At 38.3% G+C, this 22,095-nt stretch overlaps 1 protein-coding gene across 3 annotated transcripts; it reads left to right on the forward strand.

Annotated features, from left to right (window-relative positions):
* Nucleotides 1-1,504: 1,504 nt before the first annotated feature.
* On the forward strand, nucleotides 1,505-21,252 carry exoc1l (exocyst complex component 1 like). 3 transcript variants are annotated; one of them, XM_073864998.1, is made up of 4 exons: nucleotides 1,505-1,746; nucleotides 18,040-18,296; nucleotides 19,797-19,957; nucleotides 20,132-21,252. In XM_073864998.1, exons 2-4 carry the CDS (start codon nucleotides 18,176-18,178, stop codon nucleotides 20,396-20,398), a joined length of 549 nt encoding a protein of 182 aa, XP_073721099.1. In that variant the 5' UTR covers nucleotides 1,505-1,746; nucleotides 18,040-18,175; the 3' UTR covers nucleotides 20,399-21,252. The 3 variants fall into 3 exon arrangements, with proteins under 3 accessions (XP_073721099.1, XP_073721104.1, XP_073721105.1); XM_073865003.1 differs by having other exon boundaries at nucleotides 18,176-18,296; XM_073865004.1 differs by having other exon boundaries at nucleotides 18,198-18,296.
* The last annotated feature ends 843 nt before the right edge of the window (nucleotides 21,253-22,095 follow it).

Below are 22,095 nucleotides of genomic sequence, written 5' to 3' on the forward strand. Positions count from 1 at the left end.
TATTAACTTTAATATATAGGTTGGAAGTGTGTAGTCGGGTTGGAACAGGTTCCAAAGTGATTCATCTTGTTTTCATTTTTTAGATCTCAAGGACCTGCAGTTTTAACAGGGGTGTGTAGACTTTTTATATCCACTGTAAATAAAGGATGTTAAAGGTCTGGAGTTGATTTTACAAGTGGCATTTGCATTTGGAATCTGTGAACCCAAATCATGTGGTTCAGGGGGATCTCCATGCAAGTGATACAGACCATATTTACCTTTAAAAAATTCATTAGTCGGACAGGAGGAATATTAGTAGTGACCAGATTAATAATTAGGTACAAACTGAGAAAAAAAGAAATGCACTGGTGAGCCCAGCAACAAACAAATACTGGACAGCCATCTAACAGTGGTGGATGATCGCATTATCCTCTCCATGATAAAGAAAAACCCTTTTATAATGACAATGACAAATATAAACCGGCGTAACGTTGGTCTATGCTGCTTGTAACAAAGTTAAATTAAACATCTGTAAACAATATTACATAAATTTGTATGGCTGCATTGTTTAAAAAAAACAATAATGCTGAGGGTGTAATTGACCCGCCTGAGTAACAAAAATATGAACACCACACAAGGGTCAAACTTATTTTAATAACACCGACTGTGTTAAAATTTTGTCTTAAAAATTTATTTTATATACCTAACTAAAAATATATCTTTTTTTAAATCTTATAATTTTAAGTCTTATTGAGTCCCCCTAATTAAGTCATTGTTAAGATCCCCTGTTTCTCAACATGTTTCACTTCAAGGCCCCCTTATTGCCCAAAGCAATATTTGAACCACTGATCATACTTTACTATTCTTCTCTCAAACAAACAGTGAAATTAAAAACATGTATACACACATTTATTAAACAATTTTTCATTTTTGTATCTGGTCATTGTAAGGAACACAGACAAAGGATTCCAGAGCAGAGTGATATTTATTGAATACACACAATAAGTCTCTCAGTCACCAAAGTCACTTAAAGGTATCCGGGGAAGGGATAACAGAGCTCGAAGAATATTCCCTGGCAATGACGGCTCAGGGTGAAGGCTGGGGAAAATTAAATCTCCGTGGAATTATACGGCAAACCAGACCACGGCACAACCCAAAAGGGACAGCACGTCAACAGCAACAGTCCAGAGCTGTGATATAGAGGAGAAACACAGTTAGTGATGGTAATAAATGACAGCGCTAGAAAGCGCAAAAAACTGTTCAGTTCGCTGGAGAAGGGCAGTGACAGAGCTCTGGTGACGGTGGTAAATGTCCAGAGAATGAGAGACAACTCAGCTGTGTGCAGCAGGTGAGAACTGACTGAGACTCGTAGTAATCCAATCTCTCCACAGCGAAGACAATCTAGTTCATGAACTGACTGTTTGTAGAACTGGAAAGAAGGAAGCAGCGTGACGGCTGGAAGTCTGCCAGGACGAGACAGCAGATAACACAGACTAATATTTGTGAATAAAACTGGGAACATAACACGACAGGACAAGAAAGCGAAATGCATCAGAAGCACCTCTACTACATTAAATGACGGACTCGCAAAGACTGAGGGGAACAAGAGAGTTATTTACTACTGCCGATTGGGGATCAACAAGCTTCAGGTGATGATGACGTCAGTGAAGAAATCACAGCAAACGGGAACACCTGTGAAAAACGCGCACATGGATCTGTGAGACAAACATACATGACAACAGAGGAAAACAGGCACACAGCAAACCGGTAAGACCGAAATCATAACAGTCATATATACATTTTCTGTATGGGTATGTTGATGGCAGCAACTTCATGGTTTAGAATTAGGGCTGGTTACACAAACGCACAAGGTTCAGTCCCAACTACAGAGCTTCAAAGATCAATGCCTATTTTGTCTTCGAGCAAGCACTTAACCCTAACTGCTCCAGAGGGACTCTTCCAGCAATTAGTGAACTGTAGGTCACTGTACATGTTGAAGCGTCAGCTACAATGGCACATACAGTAGATAATAAATAGTCAAACTAGTGGAATTCATACTAGGGATTTTTTTATAATGATCTGCCATTGAGACTTATGGCTGAAATAATGTATATGTTTAATCTAAAAAAGTAACACTTCACAATAACTTTACATTTTTAAAAAGAAAGCAAATGTCCTGTTAAGGACAGAACAATTATACACAAACAAAATCTTACTTATCAGGTTCTAAAAGCTAAAAAAAATTGAAGAACTTCATTTGAAGTTTAACTTGCCTAAACGTAGTATGAAATAGTCTATCCAAATCTGTACTACACTTTTGGACCAACAGAGGGCGCCATTGTATCGTGTAATATTCACTAATCATGAAAAGAGATTCATTGTATAAAATATAATAAAACTCATAGATCTAAAGCCTTTCAAATGCAGATTGACCACACAAAAGAAGACTAAATATCTGACCTGGTATGTCCGTTATAACACTACAGATTATAATATTTAGCTCTATGAAAAACATGCAGTTTAGTAAGGCATAAATAGAGTAGCTTCTAAAGAATCTAATAAAAGTGGTGCGGGGTGTATAAGATTAAAAGTAAAACTAAAAGTAAAACGTTTGAATTTGTGCACATGAGGCTGTGCATTCGAGTTTGTCCACATGAGGCTGTGCGTTTGAGTTTGTGCACATGAGGCTGTGCGTTTGAGTTTATGCACATGAGGCTGTGCATTTGAGTTTGTTGACAAGTTCCATAATGAGCTCCAGCCCATGTTGTTGGGCTGTCGAGCGAGTTCCAGAACGAGCTCCAGCCCATGTCGTCGGGCTGTCAATCAAGCTCCAGGCCATGCCGTTGAGCTGTCAAACAAGTTCAAGCCCACAACGTCGGGCCGTCGGACAAGTTCCAGCCCATGCAACCGGGCCGGAGCGCGCTCGACAGCCCTGGGCCGGAGCGCGCTCGACAGCCCTGGGCCGGAGCGCGCTCGACAGCCCTGGGCCGGAGCGCGCTCGACAGCCCTGGGCCGGAGCGCGCTCGACAGCCCTGGGCCGGAGCGCGCTCGACAGCCCTGGGCCGGAGCGCGCTCGACAGCCCTGGGCCGGAGCGCGCTCGACAGCCCTGGGCCGGAGCGCGCTCGACAGCCCTGGGCCGGAGCGCGCTCGACAGCCCTGGGCCGGAGCGCGCTCGACAGCCCTGGGCCGGAGCGCGCTCGACAGCCCTGGGCCGGAGCGCGCTCGACAGCCCTGGGCCGGAGCGCGCTCGACAGCCCTGGGCCGGAGCGCGCTCGACAGCCCTGGGCCGGAGCGCGCTCGACAGCCCTGGGCCGGAGCGCGCTCGACAGCCCTGGGCCGGAGCGCGCTCGACAGCCCTGGGCCGGAGCGCGCTCGACAGCCCTGGGCCGGAGCGCGCTCGACAGCCCTGGGCCGGAGCGCGCTCGACAGCCCTGGGCCGGAGCGCGCTCGACAGCCCTGGGCCGGAGCGCGCTCGACAGCCCTGGGCCGGAGCGCGCTCGACAGCCCTGGGCCGGAGCGCGCTCGACAGCCCTGGGCCGGAGCGCGCTCGACAGCCCTGGGCCGGAGCGCGCTCGACAGCCCTGGGCCGGAGCGCGCTCGACAGCCCTGGGCCGGAGCGCGCTCGACAGCCCTGGGCCGGAGCGCGCTCGACAGCCCTGGGCCGGAGCGCGCTCGACAGCCCTGGGCCGGAGCGCGCTCGACAGCCCTGGGCCGGAGCGCGCTCGACAGCCCTGGGCCGGAGCGCGCTCGACAGCCCTGGGCCGGAGCGCGCTCGACAGGCCTGGTTGCATGGGCTGTAACTTGTCCGACAGCCCGATGTTATAGGCTTGAACTTGTTTGACAGATCGAGGCATGGCCTGGAACTCGACCCACAGCCCGACGGCATGGGCCTTAGCTCGTTCTGGAACTCGAATCAACAGCCCGACGGCATGGGCCGGAGCTCGTTCTGGAACTTGTTCGGAAAAGCATGACAACATTGGCTACGATATTGGCTGGAGCTTGTTCTGGAACTCGTTCGACAGCCCGACGCCATGGCATGGAACTCAGCCCTGGACGTCCAGCAAAAAACGCACTGTGCCTCAATCCATGAGCTGCATAGGGCACACCACACTCCAACACATGAATCTGTGAAACAATAATAAGCAAATAACAATAAGCAAATAATAGTGAGCACCTTGTATCGACCTAAAGTAAGAGGTTTAAGGCAGGGGTTTCAAACTCATTTAAGGCTGAGGGAAAGTTTTAGTGTGCTTATAATTGTGTAAATATTAACTAAACAAACTACAAATTCATTAGCAAAAAAAACTTAAAAATAGCACGTTGAAAACTAAATTTCATAAGTCACACTCATAATGTACCGTACATACTACTATACACACAAATTTACATCTGCTAAAAGGTTCAATTAAAAAGGCTTAATTTAACTTCCATTGCATGAACCTTAACAGAATGATACCTTGTTAATGCCAAAAGCATTCGTAAACCATTCACTTGTCTTTGAAATAAATTTGTAATGAGAACAGAACAGTCATTTAGATGACTGCGGTGAAAAAATTACAAAAATGCGGTGGGCCAAACCAAAAAGGTCACTAAGGGGAGTTGTATGATGTGCTATCAACTAGGACAAAGTGATTATAATGCGAAATGTAATAGCAAAAATTAAAGTTTGACAATCTGCTAAATATTCAATATGATTTACCTGCTGGCTTGATGGAGCTTTGAATCCATGTTTGCAATGTTGAACTGCCTTTAGCAGCCTCCCTTTCCTCTATTTGTTTTGTGAAGACATTGTTTTTTGTCTACAAAGTTAGAGAACAACAACATATTTAGTGTGATTTATATTCCATCTGTTCGGGAATATTATTTCAATTAAACAAGCATTAAAATTCTAAGAACGTGGATATTTTGTTGTTGTTTGCTTGCTAAATGGTTAGCAATTTAAATACACCGAGAGCAAATCATTACCAGAAGAAATACATAAACAAACTACCAAATTACTAATTTAGCGGAACAACAACAACTGAGGTAATGTAATGAATTTACCTGTTTGGAAACAGATTGTGAGCGGGAAAATACGAAGTGGATTATTAGAATCAGTGGATCTTTAGCGGGGCGGTAACAAAAAACTTTGACCGGGGGTTGGTGGTTGGTGAGAGGCCTCAGCCGATGAGGGTAGATGGGCAGTGGAAACATCAGCAGTTTTGGGGCAGTTCAAAGTGTCATTTCTAAACGTCTGTCTGTGTGTACGTCCAGACCAGTCACGACATTTAATAAAAACCGTTTCTAAACTAGAACTGCTGTTCGTTGCATGTCACCGTTGTTAAGTCAGATCCCCCGATCTGTAAGATTTTTGGGATCCGCGTTTTACTGTTCATATAAAAAAATATGTAAAGGCACAACGGTGACAATTCAAGGTGAACTCGTTTTGATAAAAATATTATTTTGCAGGTTTGTTGAAAGGTTTTGGGTTGTTTAAAACAAGCTATTCACGTGTAATTTCTAATAGTATTTAGATATATTTATATGTCCTACGATACTTCTAATTATTTGTTAGCGTTATGTTTTCCAAAACCATTTAGCCTTTACACCTTTTTTAGGTCCATTTACACAATGCATAATAATCTCCAAAACATGTTAATTATTTATCACATAACATTATCACACATTACCAAAAAGCGGATCGTCTATTCTATCCTAATGCTTAATAAGATTTAAAAGTTTCCTTTCCTACCCTTCCTGCTGTGTTTCTCTATGCAAACTGCGCTTTAGCCTCCGAGCAGACGTTCTATGTTGGGTCTAAAATTCCATGGTAACCATACAACTAATAAAAAACGCCGGTGTCACGTGATCGACGCGTGTCGTGATCGTGACTAGTTCATGCTGCACGTGTGGGACCGTAGAGCAGTTCAAAATTCAACTGATTTCTTTAAATCTGTATATTTCTCTGAGAATTTTTACCCGAGATTTTTCCCCGAGTCCTTTGTCAGCGATTATATTATTGGTTCTTCAGTTTTTAAGTTACATGTTTGACGAAAAATAAAGATGAAGTTTTGTACGAATCATGATGCTCCACAGCTATGACAACGTGAGTACTTAATGTGAATTAAGTTAAATTTATTTACCTTTAAAATTGTGCGATGTCCTCAATTTAACAACAAAAGTTAACATAGCTGAGGTGAGAGTTGCTAACTGTGCTGCAGACACATCATAGTTTGCAGCAAAACGAATTAAACTTTTAAAGACGATTAAAATATGTTGATATGATATGTGTCTGTCAGCAACATTAGCGACCATGGCTTAAATATAGATAAAAACATAGAGAAACCTGTATATTAAATAACCTGCTTAAACAAATGTGAAATCTAACCCTAAACCCAAGCGAAAATGGTTTAAAAAACAGAAAACAAATGAGAAAACAATAAATAAAACGTCACGAAACGATTCGCCATATAAGTGAATGGGAAGGACTGGCAAAATCGGAATTTGGCGTATCTATTGCACGATAATCACACTGCGTGTCATTTGTACGCATCTTGGTGAGAACGGGTAGATCAATGATATCCATTAGTCAATTATAACTACAATATTTTAGCTATCAATGTAAAGCAATGATATATTAATAACAATTTTTTGCTGTATTTCTAGTTTCTTGACATATGCTGTTCTTAATATGGTTTGCAAGGTTCTCAAAGATGGATTAAATCTATACTGATTTATTTTATTTCTTCAACCTTCGGAAGAAAAATAGTTTTGCATGCCACAAAATACAAGGGGAAGGAGAAACAAGGACAGAAGATGGTTGTGCTTGTGTGTATCTATGGGCAAAAACATGTAAAACGTATATTTGAGTTCTTTTTATTTCTTTATTTGTTCTGTTGTTTAAATAAAAGCCGTCTTATATGTGGGTGAATCTCACAAAAAATATTTGTCATATTTCACCTCAAAATTAAAAGAAATAAATCTGTTATTATATAAAAAATAAAGCTTTAAAGTGCACCAATTTACCAATTCAGGACATTTCCTTTGGCTTGTGTCCGTGTGTATTAGTACATGTTTACGATATGCAAAAGGTACATACCCCAAAGTAAACTATGACGCGAGTTATCATCTCCAACGTAAATCTATTTTCTTGGACTACAACAAACACACGGATTGTAGGCAACAGTTTACTTCTTGGGATTGGTGATGTAGACAAGACCGACATTATCATAATGTCAGCATTGCATTGTGACCGAATCTTTCAAAGATCATATATCTGTAAGCAGGGCCGGATTAACCATACGGGCAACTGGTCAATTGCCCAGGGGCCCAAGATCTCCAAAGGGCCCAGGGCAGCAAGGGCACGAGCAAAATACTGTATCTGGTAATCTCCCACTGGCCGCTTTATATTAAACAAACTGTCAACACGGGCTTTTGCACTGCAAAGAGAGACGCGGCGCTGCGCTATGACTTTGAACCTGAGTTGAGAGCGGTTGAGAGTCAGTCTCATGCAGACTGACCAATGAAGAGTGGGCCTCAAGTTAAGACCCTCTCCTCATTGGTCAGTCCGCATGAGGTGGGTCAAAGGATCTTACTACTGCTACAACAGAAAAAAACGAGACATGGAGCGCGAAGCGGAAATTAAAAAAGGAAAATGACATCAGAAACGCAGAAAATATAAAGTATAAACAGTGGTGTAGTCTGCGTGATCCGATCGGCGTATGAAATCAAATTACTATAGCGGCGCGAAAGTGACTGGGGAGCAGACTTGTGTGGCCCCACAAGAACCCACAGACGAGTGACAGCAAAGTACAGCGAGAGCGATTGCCGTTATCACATGGAGAAATCTGCTTTGAATTGCTCTCGCGGTACTTTGACATCACCAAGAGGTCTGCTTAGCGCCAAATGAAGTCGAACCTGCAGTGTAGCTGCTCACGCAACACTGTAAACCAGGGGTGGGCAACTCCTGGTCCTGAGGGCCGGTGTCCCTGCAGAGTTTAGCTCCAACCCTAATCAAACACAGCTGAAAAATCTAATTGAAGTCTTCAGGACTGTTTGGAAATGACATTCAGGTGTGTTCGATTAAGGTTGAAGCTAAACTCTGCAGGACTGTGGCCCTCGATGCCCACCCCTGCTGTAAATAAACATGTTGAGAAGTGAACGAGTGGAGTAGTGCACAACATAAAATCCGGAGATTTCACAACACACATGTAAGTAAACAACATTTAAATCATCAATCTAGTATTCCAGTTTATTACTTTATCTGGAGGTAAGGCTCCAATAAAATAAAATAAGCCGGTGTTTATGTCCTGATGGTTTTTAGCTGCCTTCCTGCATGTTTGCTTGTGTTAAACTTACTTTCTCTGTGTTCATTTGTATATCTACGTTCAAGATGTAGCCTATATGATCTTAAACTTCTGTGAGGAAATTCATGTCTGCGTTGATGTTCAGTTCAGACTTGCAAATTAAAGATCATTTTCTTCACTTTGGTTTGGGTGTCTAATATTAGGCTATATGATGGTCTTGTAATAATAATTAAGTAAAAGCCTATTTTCATTTTTAGACAATGGTAATGCATTTGTATGCGCATTTAAAGATACAGTTTGTATTATTTTCGCCGATGGATGGCGCCAGATCAAACAACAACAATGATGTTGTTTACTGACGCTCTGAAGCAGCGTGGAATTATGGGATTTGTAGTCTTTAACTCAACCGCTGATGGCCATCAATCAGACGAGAACGAGAAATCACGTTGATGGATAAGGTAATCATTAATCAAGTCTTATAAATGTTGCGTTTGATGACATCGTTTATTTCATTATGTAAGTTTATATGTGATGTTCAAAACGAAATTTTCAGTCATAGATATTATATTAGTCCAAATTCGATGGTTAACACAGCACAGAATTAAGTTTTCAACTTACAATCTACAATGATTTTCACATAATGTATTGAGAGTACAAATCTTATTGTGAAGTGTCTTAAAATGACCATTTATATTGCTGTACAATACCTTTGATGTGCATATCGTCCGCGGGAAGACGCGCTGATTACAATCGACACACTAATGTTGTGATCAATATAATAGCATACGTTTTTTGAAATGTTACGAATCAAAACAACTCACCCATCGCGTAAAACACTAGCAGGATCAGAATCTCGGTCTAGTTAAATGTTGTCGTGAAGCTCTCTCCATCCAGATAATGCAACAACAAATCGATCCTCTCTCGTTTTGTTCCAAACTCTTCTTGGGTCGTTTGGTTGGCCCGTACGCTAACAGGAGCTGACACAACCAGCGGCAGACGGTAAAGAGTTATCCATAAGTCCATAAGCAAGCGCATAGTTCCGCATTGTCCACGACACTGGCTGCGTCCGAAACCTCAAGACTGTGAGGACTTGTTGCCTCGCTGCCTCATGAGGAAATGACTTCGGCCTCGGAGGCCTGAAGGCCGCTCAGAGAAAGGCTTTCCGACGCACTTCAAAGGCAGCGTGTTTGAAATATGAACAGAGAGCGCCTTTGTGATAACTAATCACATATTTGAAAACTACAATACTAATTTCTCGCTAGAAATGCAATTAAAATGTATAAAATGTGAAAATATACGTTTATTTACACTAAATTTGTGCTCCAGTCGCTTCCTTGGCCGCCATTTTATTTTTTCGAGCTCGACCAGTGTTGTCATGTGGGTTACGTCAGTAAAGGCGGTGACAAAGGGTCACATGGATATTAACGTCATTGACAGGAGACTGCACTGCCCCGTGTCAATGTTTTGAATGGCAATTTTCTCACGATTTACAAGTAGTTGAAAACATTACAGATATTTATAGTAATCAGCTGGACAAAATATATAACACTGGCCTAGTGGTTCTTGGACATTTTACTGCAAATATCTTACAAATTGCACCTTTAAATATTTGTGATTCAAAAATACACCTGATGACAGTTAGAATTTGAAGTATTGAGTATATTTACTGTATATTACAGTAATATATCCTGTATATGACCATATTATGGTAATCCTGGGGTCTGATGATGGGGCCCTTGAATATTGTTGCCCAGGGTATAACAAAGTGTTAATCTGGCCCTGTCTGTAAGGAGCATCATATATCTGGCTGTTGTCAGAGGTATTCAGACCAATCACAATGTACAGATTAGCTGGCCAATCAGGGACACAGTTTTGTACAAAATCAGTGCGTTTAGGAAGATAGTGAAATCTGGAGCTACGAAAATGTACAATATGTGGAAAATAATGTGTTTTTAACCATAAACCACGTGAACACTAGCCTGGGTTTCCCCATGCTGCTTTGTACGCAAATTTATTCACGCTGCAAGTCTAGCATGAAAACCATGGACCAATTTTCCATCTGAAATAGGGAACCAATTACAGAACGGGGAGGGGGCAGCAAGAAGATGACGACGTATATGCGACACACCGAAGCAGTTTTGTTTATCCAACACGGCAGCAGACGCAAAGTTACTTTTTGATAGTGTTTCAAGTATGAACGCAAGTTTATTTAAAGAGCAACTTTTGCCATTAAACAATTTCATATCCAAGAAGGATGTTTGGATTGTGTTGCTTTTTAATATCAATATACAGCTACCAGTTTAGTTGCATAGCTTTCACCTGTGTGCACACGTACCCGATAAAAGTTGTTGTTGGCGCTTGAATTGATGTCACTGTACATACGTCATCTGGTACACTGAAAAAAATGATTCATTGAATTTAATCAATTTTTTTAAGGTAAGTGGTTGCAATCAATTTATTTAAGCTACATTTAAACAAAAAAATTATATTTCATTTTACGTTACTAATCTTTTTTGTTTAAATGTAGCTTAAATAAATTGATTGCAACCACTTACCTTAAAAAAAATTGATTAAATCCAATGAATCATTTTTTTCAGTGTATAATTGTAACAATTTGCTATGAGCTACGTACTGACACATTTGATAGACATTCGTAGCACCCAATAAATGGCTCTGGGCATTCGTAAACCACACCTCAAATACGAGAAAATTAGCATATGGTTCCCAGACCATGTCTCATTCTCTATGAGACTGGTCTGGTGTTAGCCAGGCTACGCGAACACATTGTATTATACCAAATACAAAAAATAACATTTTAGCAATGAAATGGGTGCACTTTAAAGGTGCTTTAAAGGTAATATATAAAACTGTATTTTCCTAGGCAAAGATGAATAATAAGAGTTCTGTACATGGTAATAATAATCGTGAGCCTCAAACACTTTTGTTTTCTTCTTATGTAAACCTTGTGCATGCAAAAGACTGCTGGAAAATAGGCAATTCTCAACACCGACTGTGGCGTTAGTCGTGATGTATGATCCCAACATTAAATTTCACATTGAATTAATTACAATGTTGTTACAAAACAAAGTTTTACTGCTGAGTTTGCACTTAATCCTAGTTAATGCTATATGCTAGTGTTTAGGCTGAAGTTGTACTATTGACGTTACAGTTACATTTTGCAGGTCAATACAGAAAAAAAACACAAAACATACCACTCAGAAACGTCCGAATAATAGATTTTTCCTCAAAATATGTATCTTTGTCTGATACAGGCTCAAACATAAGGTCTGTTTGCACAATAAAAGAGCTACTAAAATAAGACGCTCTGAGAAGCAGCCAATCAGAGCAGAGCTCAACATTATTATTCATGACCCTTAAATAAGGTAATAATAGACCATTTCATTGGGGGAAAAACCTAGGGTTGTAAATAGACATTTTTTTAACATCTCTAGATCATTTTTTTGCACTTAATAAAGTCATGTAGGTATCAGAGAACAGTGTAACATATTGTACCAATGCATTCTTTGGCACCTTTAAAGTAATTAAATTGGTCTTTTTTATGCAAAGCATCATTACTCATGTTTTGTTTTTACATCATGAAATGTCAAAATCTGAAAACACCTGGGTATATGAGTGGGTGAGACACAGGATATCCAGCACTTAACCATTAGCATCACGCCCATATAAACATGAAAAAATCTAATTGAAGTCTTTCCTATAACATAAACCCATCCCATTGTGTGAGTTATTGACTGCTGCTCACTGGAAATTATTGATCACTTTCCACATCTCTTCCTGAGACAAATGGAGAGCATGACTAAATGTGTAAGAGAAGTTCACACGCAGGCATACTAAGTAGTAAATAAATACTGCGTCTCTTTTTATAGTGATTGCAGTCCCTATAAACGTCCATGCGGCGTCTCTCAAGTGCTCAGAAAGACTCTAATTGGCACTTTATTTGTATAGATTTTGGGGCAAATGCATTACTGTGTCTGCATACTCATACACATGCTGATGTCACGATGACCTCACTGCATCAAATGGTCTTAGACAGTTCTGCTTAGTCAACTTGCTGAGTAAAGACATGTCACATGACCACAACACAGTCCACAAACACAGTTTCAATTTTAAATCTTGATGATGCATTTTTGTCACACATATCTGCATTGGTCAGGAGGTGTTTATTTTTCATAAAAGTATTAGATCGCAGTGTTTTAGCCCTGACATGATTATTGGTGCCAGACAGGCTGGTTTGAGTGTTTCTGTAACTGCAGTTCTCCTTGGTTTTTACACACAACCATCTCTAGAGTACTCAGAATGACAGTAAAAGTGAATCAAAATGTACTGAGTGGCAGATCTATGGACAGATAAGCTTTTCTGTTGATGGAGGTTAACAGAAAATTACCACACTGGTTTTACATGTGTCAGGATAAATCAATAACAAATGCCCCTAAAATGTTTTTCACCTGTGAGTATTGTCCTAATGCGTTATTCAGTTACAAATGTTGAGTTTGAGATTTTTTTTAATTTTTTAAAAATGGATATAATGCATGTTGTTGAATCAGGAACGGTGTGTTTAAAAAGTGTTAAAAATGCATTTCAATGATTTTTTCATAATATTTTATTCACAAAATCATTGTCTATTTGCCGGATTAGTTTTAATGCGCTCCCTGTGTCATGCTGATTGTTTGATTTTTTTTATAGTAGTACATTCTAAATTCTGCTGGGTTATTTTTAAAGGTGCAGTGTGTAAATTTTAGCTGCATCTAGTGGTGAGGTTGCGAACTCAGTCCACTGCTCACCCCTCGCTTTTGAAACACATAGAGAAGCTACGGTAGCTACCACCGGACATGTCATCGTCGAAGAGAACTTAGTAAAAAAAGTTTGTCCGTTAAGGGCTTCTGTAGAAACATGGCGGCACAAAATGGCAACTTCCATGTAAGGGGACCCTTGGTGTATGGAGATAAAAACGTCTCATTCTAAGGTAATAAACACATAACGGTTTATTATGGAAGGTCTTTATACACCACTGATAATATAGTTTTGAATATTATTTTGCATTTCTGTCAAGAGATCTTTCAAAAAATTACACACTGCACCTTTAAACCAATGTGGTGCAAATATTGGACAGAAAAGATGTTGTGTTAATAAATAAAACTGGGTTGTAAAAAAAGCTTTACTATAAAAAACTAACATTTAAGAACTATTTTAAAAAGTATAATACCAATAATAGGCAACTTAAGCTTGCATTTGTTATAATTAAATTTATTAGCTAAATTATTTGCTTATTAAAATAATTTAGCTTAATGTTTTTTGTTTCTTTGGGGCATTCATAGCAGTTGCACCCTTTACCTTTCTGGCTGGACCACCTGACCTCTGCAATGACTTTACATTTACTGTTTATACTTGTTAAAGGAACAGTATGTAGGATTGTGGTCAAAACTGGTATTGCAATAACAAAACTTGTGGCGAAAACTGGTACTGCAATCACCCAACTGGTGGCCAATACACAACATGACAACATAAACATCAGTTGAGGGCTGCAACTCCACTTTTTAAATGACAATATCCTGGCCAGACCACTGTTGTCAGTGATATAAGTATTTGAAATGAAAATGCTTTCTTAATGTCTAGTGACATATCAGGGCCATTTTATGATTACTTGATATAAATTTCTTACATACTGTTCCTTTAAATTTATAAAAGGCCCATGATTGCGGTTGTACTACCTTGACATTTGAGAACATTAAAATTGCCCCTACAACTACTGATATTCACGAAATTTGTTTACTGATTTGTTTCACGAAGCACCATTTTTAACAGTTTCCTTAAACTGCTATTTTGTACATTTCACAAGTTTGAGATACCAACGAAATAATGAAAATGTATTTAAACTAAAATAGATTTTATAGAATTAAATGGCACATGTCATAAATGTATCAAGTTCTTTTATTGTAACGCCCCTGAACCCAAAAATGTAATGTCACTGACCCAGATGCAAATGTTACATCTGACTGGTACAACTTTGAATATCTTTGCCAATAAAACAGTACTTCCTCTAACAGCCCAGGTCTCACCAGGGATTTCAGGCCTGTTCCTGAAGAATATTGTATTGCAATTTCCTTAAGTAACCGCATTGAGATTTTGCCCATTGCTGTGCATAAACTTGACTTTGTCGAATTCCTTGGACTTGTTCCCAGCTCAATTTGTTGCACATGTCAGAATCAATAAAGTGAATTCACTAAGCAGCTACTTTAGAGCTTCTTATTCTCTTTCATCAGATTTAGATAATAAAATCTGTCTCTCCACATCATTAGCAATGGTAAGTTTCTATATTATTTATCATGGCACTGTGCCAGGATGTTTACATTGATGCTGTCTCTATTTAGAGCTCCAGAAAATAAAGATAACAACCTGGATAAGTGGATTATCTCTGCTTTGGTGTTAGGCATCTTTTAGAAATCATTTATTATCCAAAAATATTTGTGACTAACAGTATACACTTATTTTATGGTCAGACCCCTAGAGCAGCCCACACCTTTACTATGTCACACAACTCTAGCCTATATATACAACCACCAGCCACTTTATTAGGTGCACATTCAGTTGCTTGTTAAAGGGATAGTTCACCCAAAAATGAAAACACTGTCATCATTTTCTCACACTCATGTTGTTCTTAACCTGTGTGAGTTTTTTTTTATTTGATAAACACAAATGTACCCATTGACTTCTATAGTAGGAAAACAAATATTATGGAAAAAATGTGATAAATGATGAAGAAGATGTTTTGATAAATGATGGTAAGCACATAGTTGACGGTACACATTGAATTTCATCGCATTTGTTTTGCTATGTAAGTCAATGGTTAAAATCAGCTGTTTGCTCACCATCATTTATCAAAATATCTTCTTTTGTGTTCATTTATACAGGTTTAAAACAACATAAGAATGAGAAAATTATGATGGATTTTTTTATTTTTGGGGGAACTATCCCTTTACCACAAATTGATAATCAGCCAATCACATGGCAGCAACTCTGTGCATTTAGGCATCTAGACATGGTGATAATGACCGAGCATCAGAATGAAGAAGAAAGCACATTTAAGTGACTTTGAACTTTGCATGGCTGTTGGTGCCAGGCGGGCTGGTCAGTGTATTTCAAAAACTGCTGATCTACTGGGATTTCCACGCACAATTATCTATAGTGTTTATAGATAATGGTCTACAAAAGAGAAAATATACAGTGAGCGGCAGACTGGAGATGATAGAAAGGTAACAGTAACTCAAATAATCACTCATTACAACCAATGCAGAATACCATCTCATGAACGCACAACAGGTCGAACCTTGAAGTAGCACTCAAAAAATGTCTGGGATATTTTTGACCCATAATGGGTAAATATTTGACAGAACACGTGCTGGGTTATTTTAACCCAACTGCTGGGTCATTATACCCCATGGTTGCATAACAACAATCCAACATTGGGTCATTTTTAACCCAGCATGGGGTCATTTTAACCCAGCACGTGTTCAATACATTATGGGTCAAAAATAACCCAGACATTTTTAGAGTGAGATAGGCTACAGCAGCTGAGGATCACATGGGGTGTCACTCCTGTCACCTAAGGACAGAAACTTACTGAGGCTACAGGCACAAAATAAAAGATTGGAAAAACATTGCCCTGTCTGATGAGTCTCGATTTCATCGGTGACTTTCAGATGTTAGGGTCACAATTTGGCATAAACAACCAGAAAGCATCCATTCTGCCTTGTGTCAATGGCTCAGGCAATTGTAGGTGTAATGGTGTGAAGGATATTTTCTTGGCACACTATTAGTATCCATTGAGCATCATTGAAATGGCATGGCCTACCTGAGTATTGATGTTGCATGTCCATCCCTTTTCGGATAATTCAAGCAGAATAATGTCATAATAAGCTTCAATCATATATATATAGCCACAGAAAAAATAAAAGACACCTTTAAAATTATTTTTAGTTATAAATTTACTATTTATAGTGAATAGCAAAATTTTTATTTTTATTTCGTTCTGTTAATTATTGACAACTTTCCTGCCAAATTCCTAATAAAAATAATGGTTTTATTTGCAGAAAACTAAAACTAGATAAGCTAACAAAAATATGCTATATTTTTAGATCTTGAAGTGAACCGGTTGTTTTTTTACATGTATTTATTTGATGGAATAACCTGTCTAATCTGTCATGGGTCTTGGCATGCTCTCAGTCTTTTACATTGCTGCTGGGTGACTGTCACTCCTGAGGTTTGCTTTTGTTAGCATGACACTGGACTGAAATGGCCACAATCCATGTAGAAATGATAATTAAAGGCAAGCTGGAGTTTTCAATGTTTCTATTCTCAAGTAGTTTTAGAATAAATATGGCATATCTGTATTATTGAATGGCATTTAACCTGGTCCATTTTTACTGACAAAATCTTTGAGAAACAGACTGCCAGGTTTCTGCAAGGAACATAATTTGGCATTAATGACAATAAACTGAGAAAGTTGGTATAATAAGTTTGAAAAAACATAGTTTACAATTTTATATTCTAGTGTGTGTTTCGTTATTCATCTGCTGGTCTGTATAGCTTGCCCCGCAAAACACAACAATTGCCTGAATATAGTTTAAAATATTCCATTACTTAGGCAAATGGACATGGGAGGATAATATTCAGAACCACATTTTCTTCCCTTAGAGCTGACAGTCTAATGTAGTGGCCATAAGTAAAACCTCAAAGATCAGCTAAAAGCTATTCTAAAGACCAAATGCACGGGGCATTTCCTCATTTGACTGTTAAAAAGTTGAGTGGCTTTTTGACATTCTGAGATTACCTTCTAAAAACACAGATGGATATAAAGAAGGCCACAAACTGTGAGAAGGTCTTGATCAGATACAATACATACACTTGTTTGTATGAATGTGTTTTGTGGTTATAAATTATGCATCTGTAGATCCGCTGGATATCGAAGGTTGATGGGACCGCAGTCGATACGAAAGCTATCCCTGCAGAGATTATAATTTTAATGGGTTCCTTTTGAAGATTTAAGAGGCATATGTGTTTTCATAACCGATTATGTATTTTCCCCAAAGGCAATTTTAGTGCAATCAACCAGACGTAGCTCATCTATAAAGTAAAGCCAGTAGTTGGTTTGTTAGTGTGTGTATATGTACGAGTGTAATGCATCAGTCCAAAAATAGGTTATATGCTACTCTTTTATTGCAATTTGGGTGTGTATGCACCACAATGCTATTTCATGTACAAGTTTGACCTTCTAAGACCTGGATGTCCACAAACGTGGACATCACATTTTTTTGTTGTTTGCACCATAATACTTAATTCTGTGTAACACGTGGTACACAAACGTGGAAAATTACACTGCTTCATGTTCAAAGAAAAATATTTGGTTATTATATTTATTAGTTCTTGGTGGAAAAAAAGACAAACCAAAGCTTGGGTTTTAGGTGGTTAAAATCTTTGAAGTTTGGCATCACTTAAGCAACATCTTCATCACATTGAGACAATTCACAGTATTTCCTTTAAGGTTGCATTTTGGTTATGAAGACACATATCACATGTAACTCTTCAGAAACTTCTGGGATACACAGGAACAAAATTAAAATTGGCATTAATGGCTTTTGCATTCCCCAAACAACTCTAATAAAAGATACACAAAAAGATGATTTATTCACATTGTGCTACTAGCTGAAACAAACCTAAGTACAAACCTTTTTGTCAATTCATTTCTCAAATCCCCAGGAGGCAGAGACAGTAACGGATGGGGAGGAGTGAGGAGAGAGATTAACCCTGCCAACCAGATACCACAACATTTCATTCTTCATTCAACTCCTGCTCTCCATCACGTCTCATTTTTTTCCCCTCTTGTTAATCTAAGATGTCTTCTTTGTTGAGGAAAGAGATGGCCAGAGTCTTGTTCCGGCCGAAGGGGCAGAAACTGGAGGAGTTTATAGAAATAGAGGAGCAGCAACAGGGGCGACACTTCCTCTGTGTTTCCACTAAAGAATGGTGTATTTTATGCATGCTTTTTGGAGGTTGCATGATTCTGTATATGCTGGATTATATTCTATCAGTAATATACTGAGATGCTTATTGTCCAAAAATCTGTAGGGGTAACATATTTATTGGTCATTTGTGGCAAGATGTTTTTTTGATCAGTTTAGAAATCCAAAAGGAAATGGCTGCATGACACCTCTGACACTGAGATGTATACTTTAAAGAATCTCATATTTTACACTAAATGACCCTAAAGGAATTTAACATGCATTATTATTATTATTATATTATATACACCTGTTGGATCAAAATTTTACATGTGGTTAGACAGGAAATGTGATTCGTTAATTAATTTTGCAAAGGTATATTGGATTTTGAATTTTATATGGTCGCTATATAGTTCACCATCTTGTTAGGAAAGTTATAGTTCACCCAAAAATGAAAATTCTGTCATCATTTACTCACTCTCATGTTGTTACAAACCTGTATACATTTTTTTGTTCTGATGAACACAAAGGATGATATTTTGAGAAATGTTTGTAACCAAACCGTTCGTGGACCCCATTCACTTAAAGGAATAGTCTACTCATTTTCAATATTAAACTATGTTATTACCTTAACTAAGAAGAGTTGATACATCCCTCTATCATCTGTGTGCGTGCACGTAAGTGCTGGAGCGCGCTGCGACACTTCGATAGCATTTAGCTTAGTCCCATTCATTCAATGGTACCAATCAGAGATAAAGTTAGAAGTCACCAAACACATCAACGTTTTTCCTATTTAAGACGAGTAGTTATACGAGCAAGTTTGGTGGTACAAAAAAAAACTTAGCGCTTTTCTAGACGTGGCACTTTTGGGAGTACTTCGACTCGGCGCAGTAACGCCCTCCCTCTCCCATTATAAGAGGGAGAGGGGGAGCGGACTTTTCAGGCGAGTCGAAGTACTCCCAAAAGTGCTATTACGCCATAAAATATAGTTCCTCTTTTAAATCCGCTTAGAAAAGCGCTACGTTTTATTTTGTACCACCAAACTTGCTCGTATAACTACTCGTCTTAAATAGGAAAAACGTTGATGTGTTTGGTCACTTCTAACTTTATTTCTGATTGGTACCATTGAAGGAATGGGGCTAAGCTAAATGCTATCGAAAGTGTCGTAGCGCGCTCCAGCGTTTACGTGCACGCACACAGATGATAGAGGGATGTATCAACAATTCTTAGTTAAGGTAATAGTTTCATATTGAAAATGAGTAGACTATTCCTTTAAGAATAAAGAATACTATGGAAGTAAATGGGGTCCACGAACGGTTTGATTACAAACATTTCTCAAAATACCTTCCTTTGTGTTCATCAAAACAACGAAATTTATACACGCTTGTAACAAAACAAGAGTGAGAAAATGATGACAAAATTTTCATTTTTGGGTGAACTATCCCTTTAAAGGTCTATTGGCATGGCATGACAAATGGGTGTGATAAAAAACTAATGTAACTAATGTTTATGTAGCTAAAGATAAACAAGTCCAGATCTCAGTGGTGGTGTGTCAGGCTGTTAAGCGTTCACAGACCAAGAAACTGCAGCAGTATGGGTTGGAGGACAGTTATGAGCGAGTAGAGATCTGGGACCTGGAAGACCTGCTGCTTCTGGACGGCAGGGACCCTGATATAGTGAGATGAATTAAACACTCCTCAATTATAAAATCATTCATTACTTTAAGAAATTTTGATTAAAAACCATGGATCTGAGGTTGTATAAAAAAATAAATGTTGATGTTTATTGGCGTTGATGCAATAAACATTGGCCAAGACTTATGCTCAGTTTGCATCTCTCTGCTGTGTTAGGATGATCCCTGTTTCCTGATGTATTTTGACAAAGTACGATTCATCAAAGCCATCAGCTGTGCTGCCAAATACTCTCTGGCTCGCTGTCTGCTTTCCTTAAGCAGGAAGTATCGGCATTCAGCACTAAAACTGCGGAACTTTGATTGGACGTATATCCGCCCCACTGCTATGTATTCAGATCGTGGTGACTGTATGGTTCTTACGCAAGTTTGTTTCTATGCCTTTAATCTGGTGTGTCTGTCTCTGTGCCCTATGCCTCTGGCATAGAGAATATGTGAGAATCTTGTCTAAGTCTTATGTTATGAGAGATGTTATAATTATTCTTCCTAAAAGAGATCCTAATAGCAAATCATTCTTGTTCCTAAAATTGTCCCAAAGAATTAAATCACTGATGAAGTATTGTTAATCCAACGAAGAACAAGTGGAATAGGTATTATACTTTTTAGTAGTCTACACACATTTTTTTATTCTTTTATTAATGCTGAGAGTATTTTCAAATTCAATCTTTCAATTCAAGACAATTATGAATATAATAATTGACATGTCTATCAGGAACACAAGTTACACACATTACGATAAACTCATTTATATTTCTCATTCCTTTCCTCTTTAATTATCTCATGCATGCAGTTTTTATGATCTTATATTGATTGACTACATGGTACATCTAGAAACTCATTTGTCACACCACAGTACCATTTAAATTAATTACTGCAGGCAAATGGATGATTAAAAATGGATGATGTTCATAAAACATGTTTCCATTTTCCTCTTATTTCCAATACCTATTTGGAAGTTACAAATAATGGGAATGTGCAAAAACCATATTTTGTTCTTTGAGCTCTTAGACCATGCTTTGAGCACTTAGCCCTATCTGTAACATAACTCCAGAATGTGGGTAAAATTTAATTTGTGCTTCTGTAAATGCAGCACAAAAGGGTGTCTTATTCACTCAAGAACACTGTGACTTGAATTTTATTCATGACAATTTACATGTATTTTATTATAAGTGTTGTAAATGGGATTAAATATATATGTCCAATTGTATGTTGTTTATGTATGTGATTGTGAATGTGATAAACCTGGCTTAGGAATTTTAGGGCTACTTATTTGCATGTGTTTTAGCTTATGAATCTTGTTGTGTTTATAATTTCAGCTTTGCCCTATCAATAAGTGATACTGTGACATAAACGTATACTGTAAATGTGAGCAAGCTTAGTGAAACATTTGGAAACTACATCTCAACGTGCCTATCATCCTTTTTCACATTTCTATTGTAATGTTTCACAAGTTGGTGAGAAAAACGCAACCGTGCTAAATATGCATTAAAGTTAATTAAAGTCCAATTCTTTCAAAATAAATATGAAAATTGTAATGCAAAATACTTGTTGTGATTTCTTGATCTAAATGTGCCAATTTTCTTGATGCAGTATTTTAATTTAGGTGATCAGCACACATTATACTAATATAATTATTATAGTATTAGCTAGTTAATACTATATATTATATATAAACATGAAATTTTGACTATAAAATGTTTTATGATGAGAGAAAAGAACTACAGTTATGGGAATATGTAACAGCAAAACAATATTTTGACTGCTACGATTAACCAATCAGATTAAAGATCGCTGCTATAAAATGTTTGATATTATGTAAAAAAAATAAAAACTTCACGGTGAAGAAGTAACACACTTCAGAACACATTTGTGAGAAACCACAAATTAAAAACATTGAAAAGATTATAAGTCGTGCAAATTGTGCATGTTCTGAGTGCTGTCTTGTTGAGAAAAAATAAAATTGTCTTTATTGTTTTATCACTTGTAAAAATAAATAAAAATTGGTTTACAGTTAGAACATTTGCATTTATGTATATAGAATACACACAAATACAAATTTAGATTTATTATAAAACATGCATTTGAATATCCTTTAAAGAACCAAAAAATAACAATTTTAGGACT

This window comes from Misgurnus anguillicaudatus, chromosome 3 (assembly GCF_027580225.2).
Source record: "Misgurnus anguillicaudatus chromosome 3, ASM2758022v2, whole genome shotgun sequence".
Taxonomy (NCBI): domain Eukaryota; kingdom Metazoa; phylum Chordata; class Actinopteri; order Cypriniformes; family Cobitidae; genus Misgurnus; species Misgurnus anguillicaudatus.

Bases quoted from the DNA above. Each gene is read 5' to 3' on its own strand.
- exoc1l (XM_073864998.1), top strand. From the start codon at position 18,176: ATGTCTTCTTTGTTGAGGAAAGAGATGGCCAGAGTCTTGTTCCGGCCG. The intron at 18,297-19,796 runs CTAAAGAATGGT...ATGTTTATGTAG, and splicing joins ACACTTCCTCTGTGTTTCCA to CTAAAGATAAACAAGTCCAG. The intron at 19,958-20,131 runs GTGAGATGAATT...CTGCTGTGTTAG, and splicing joins ACGGCAGGGACCCTGATATA to GATGATCCCTGTTTCCTGAT.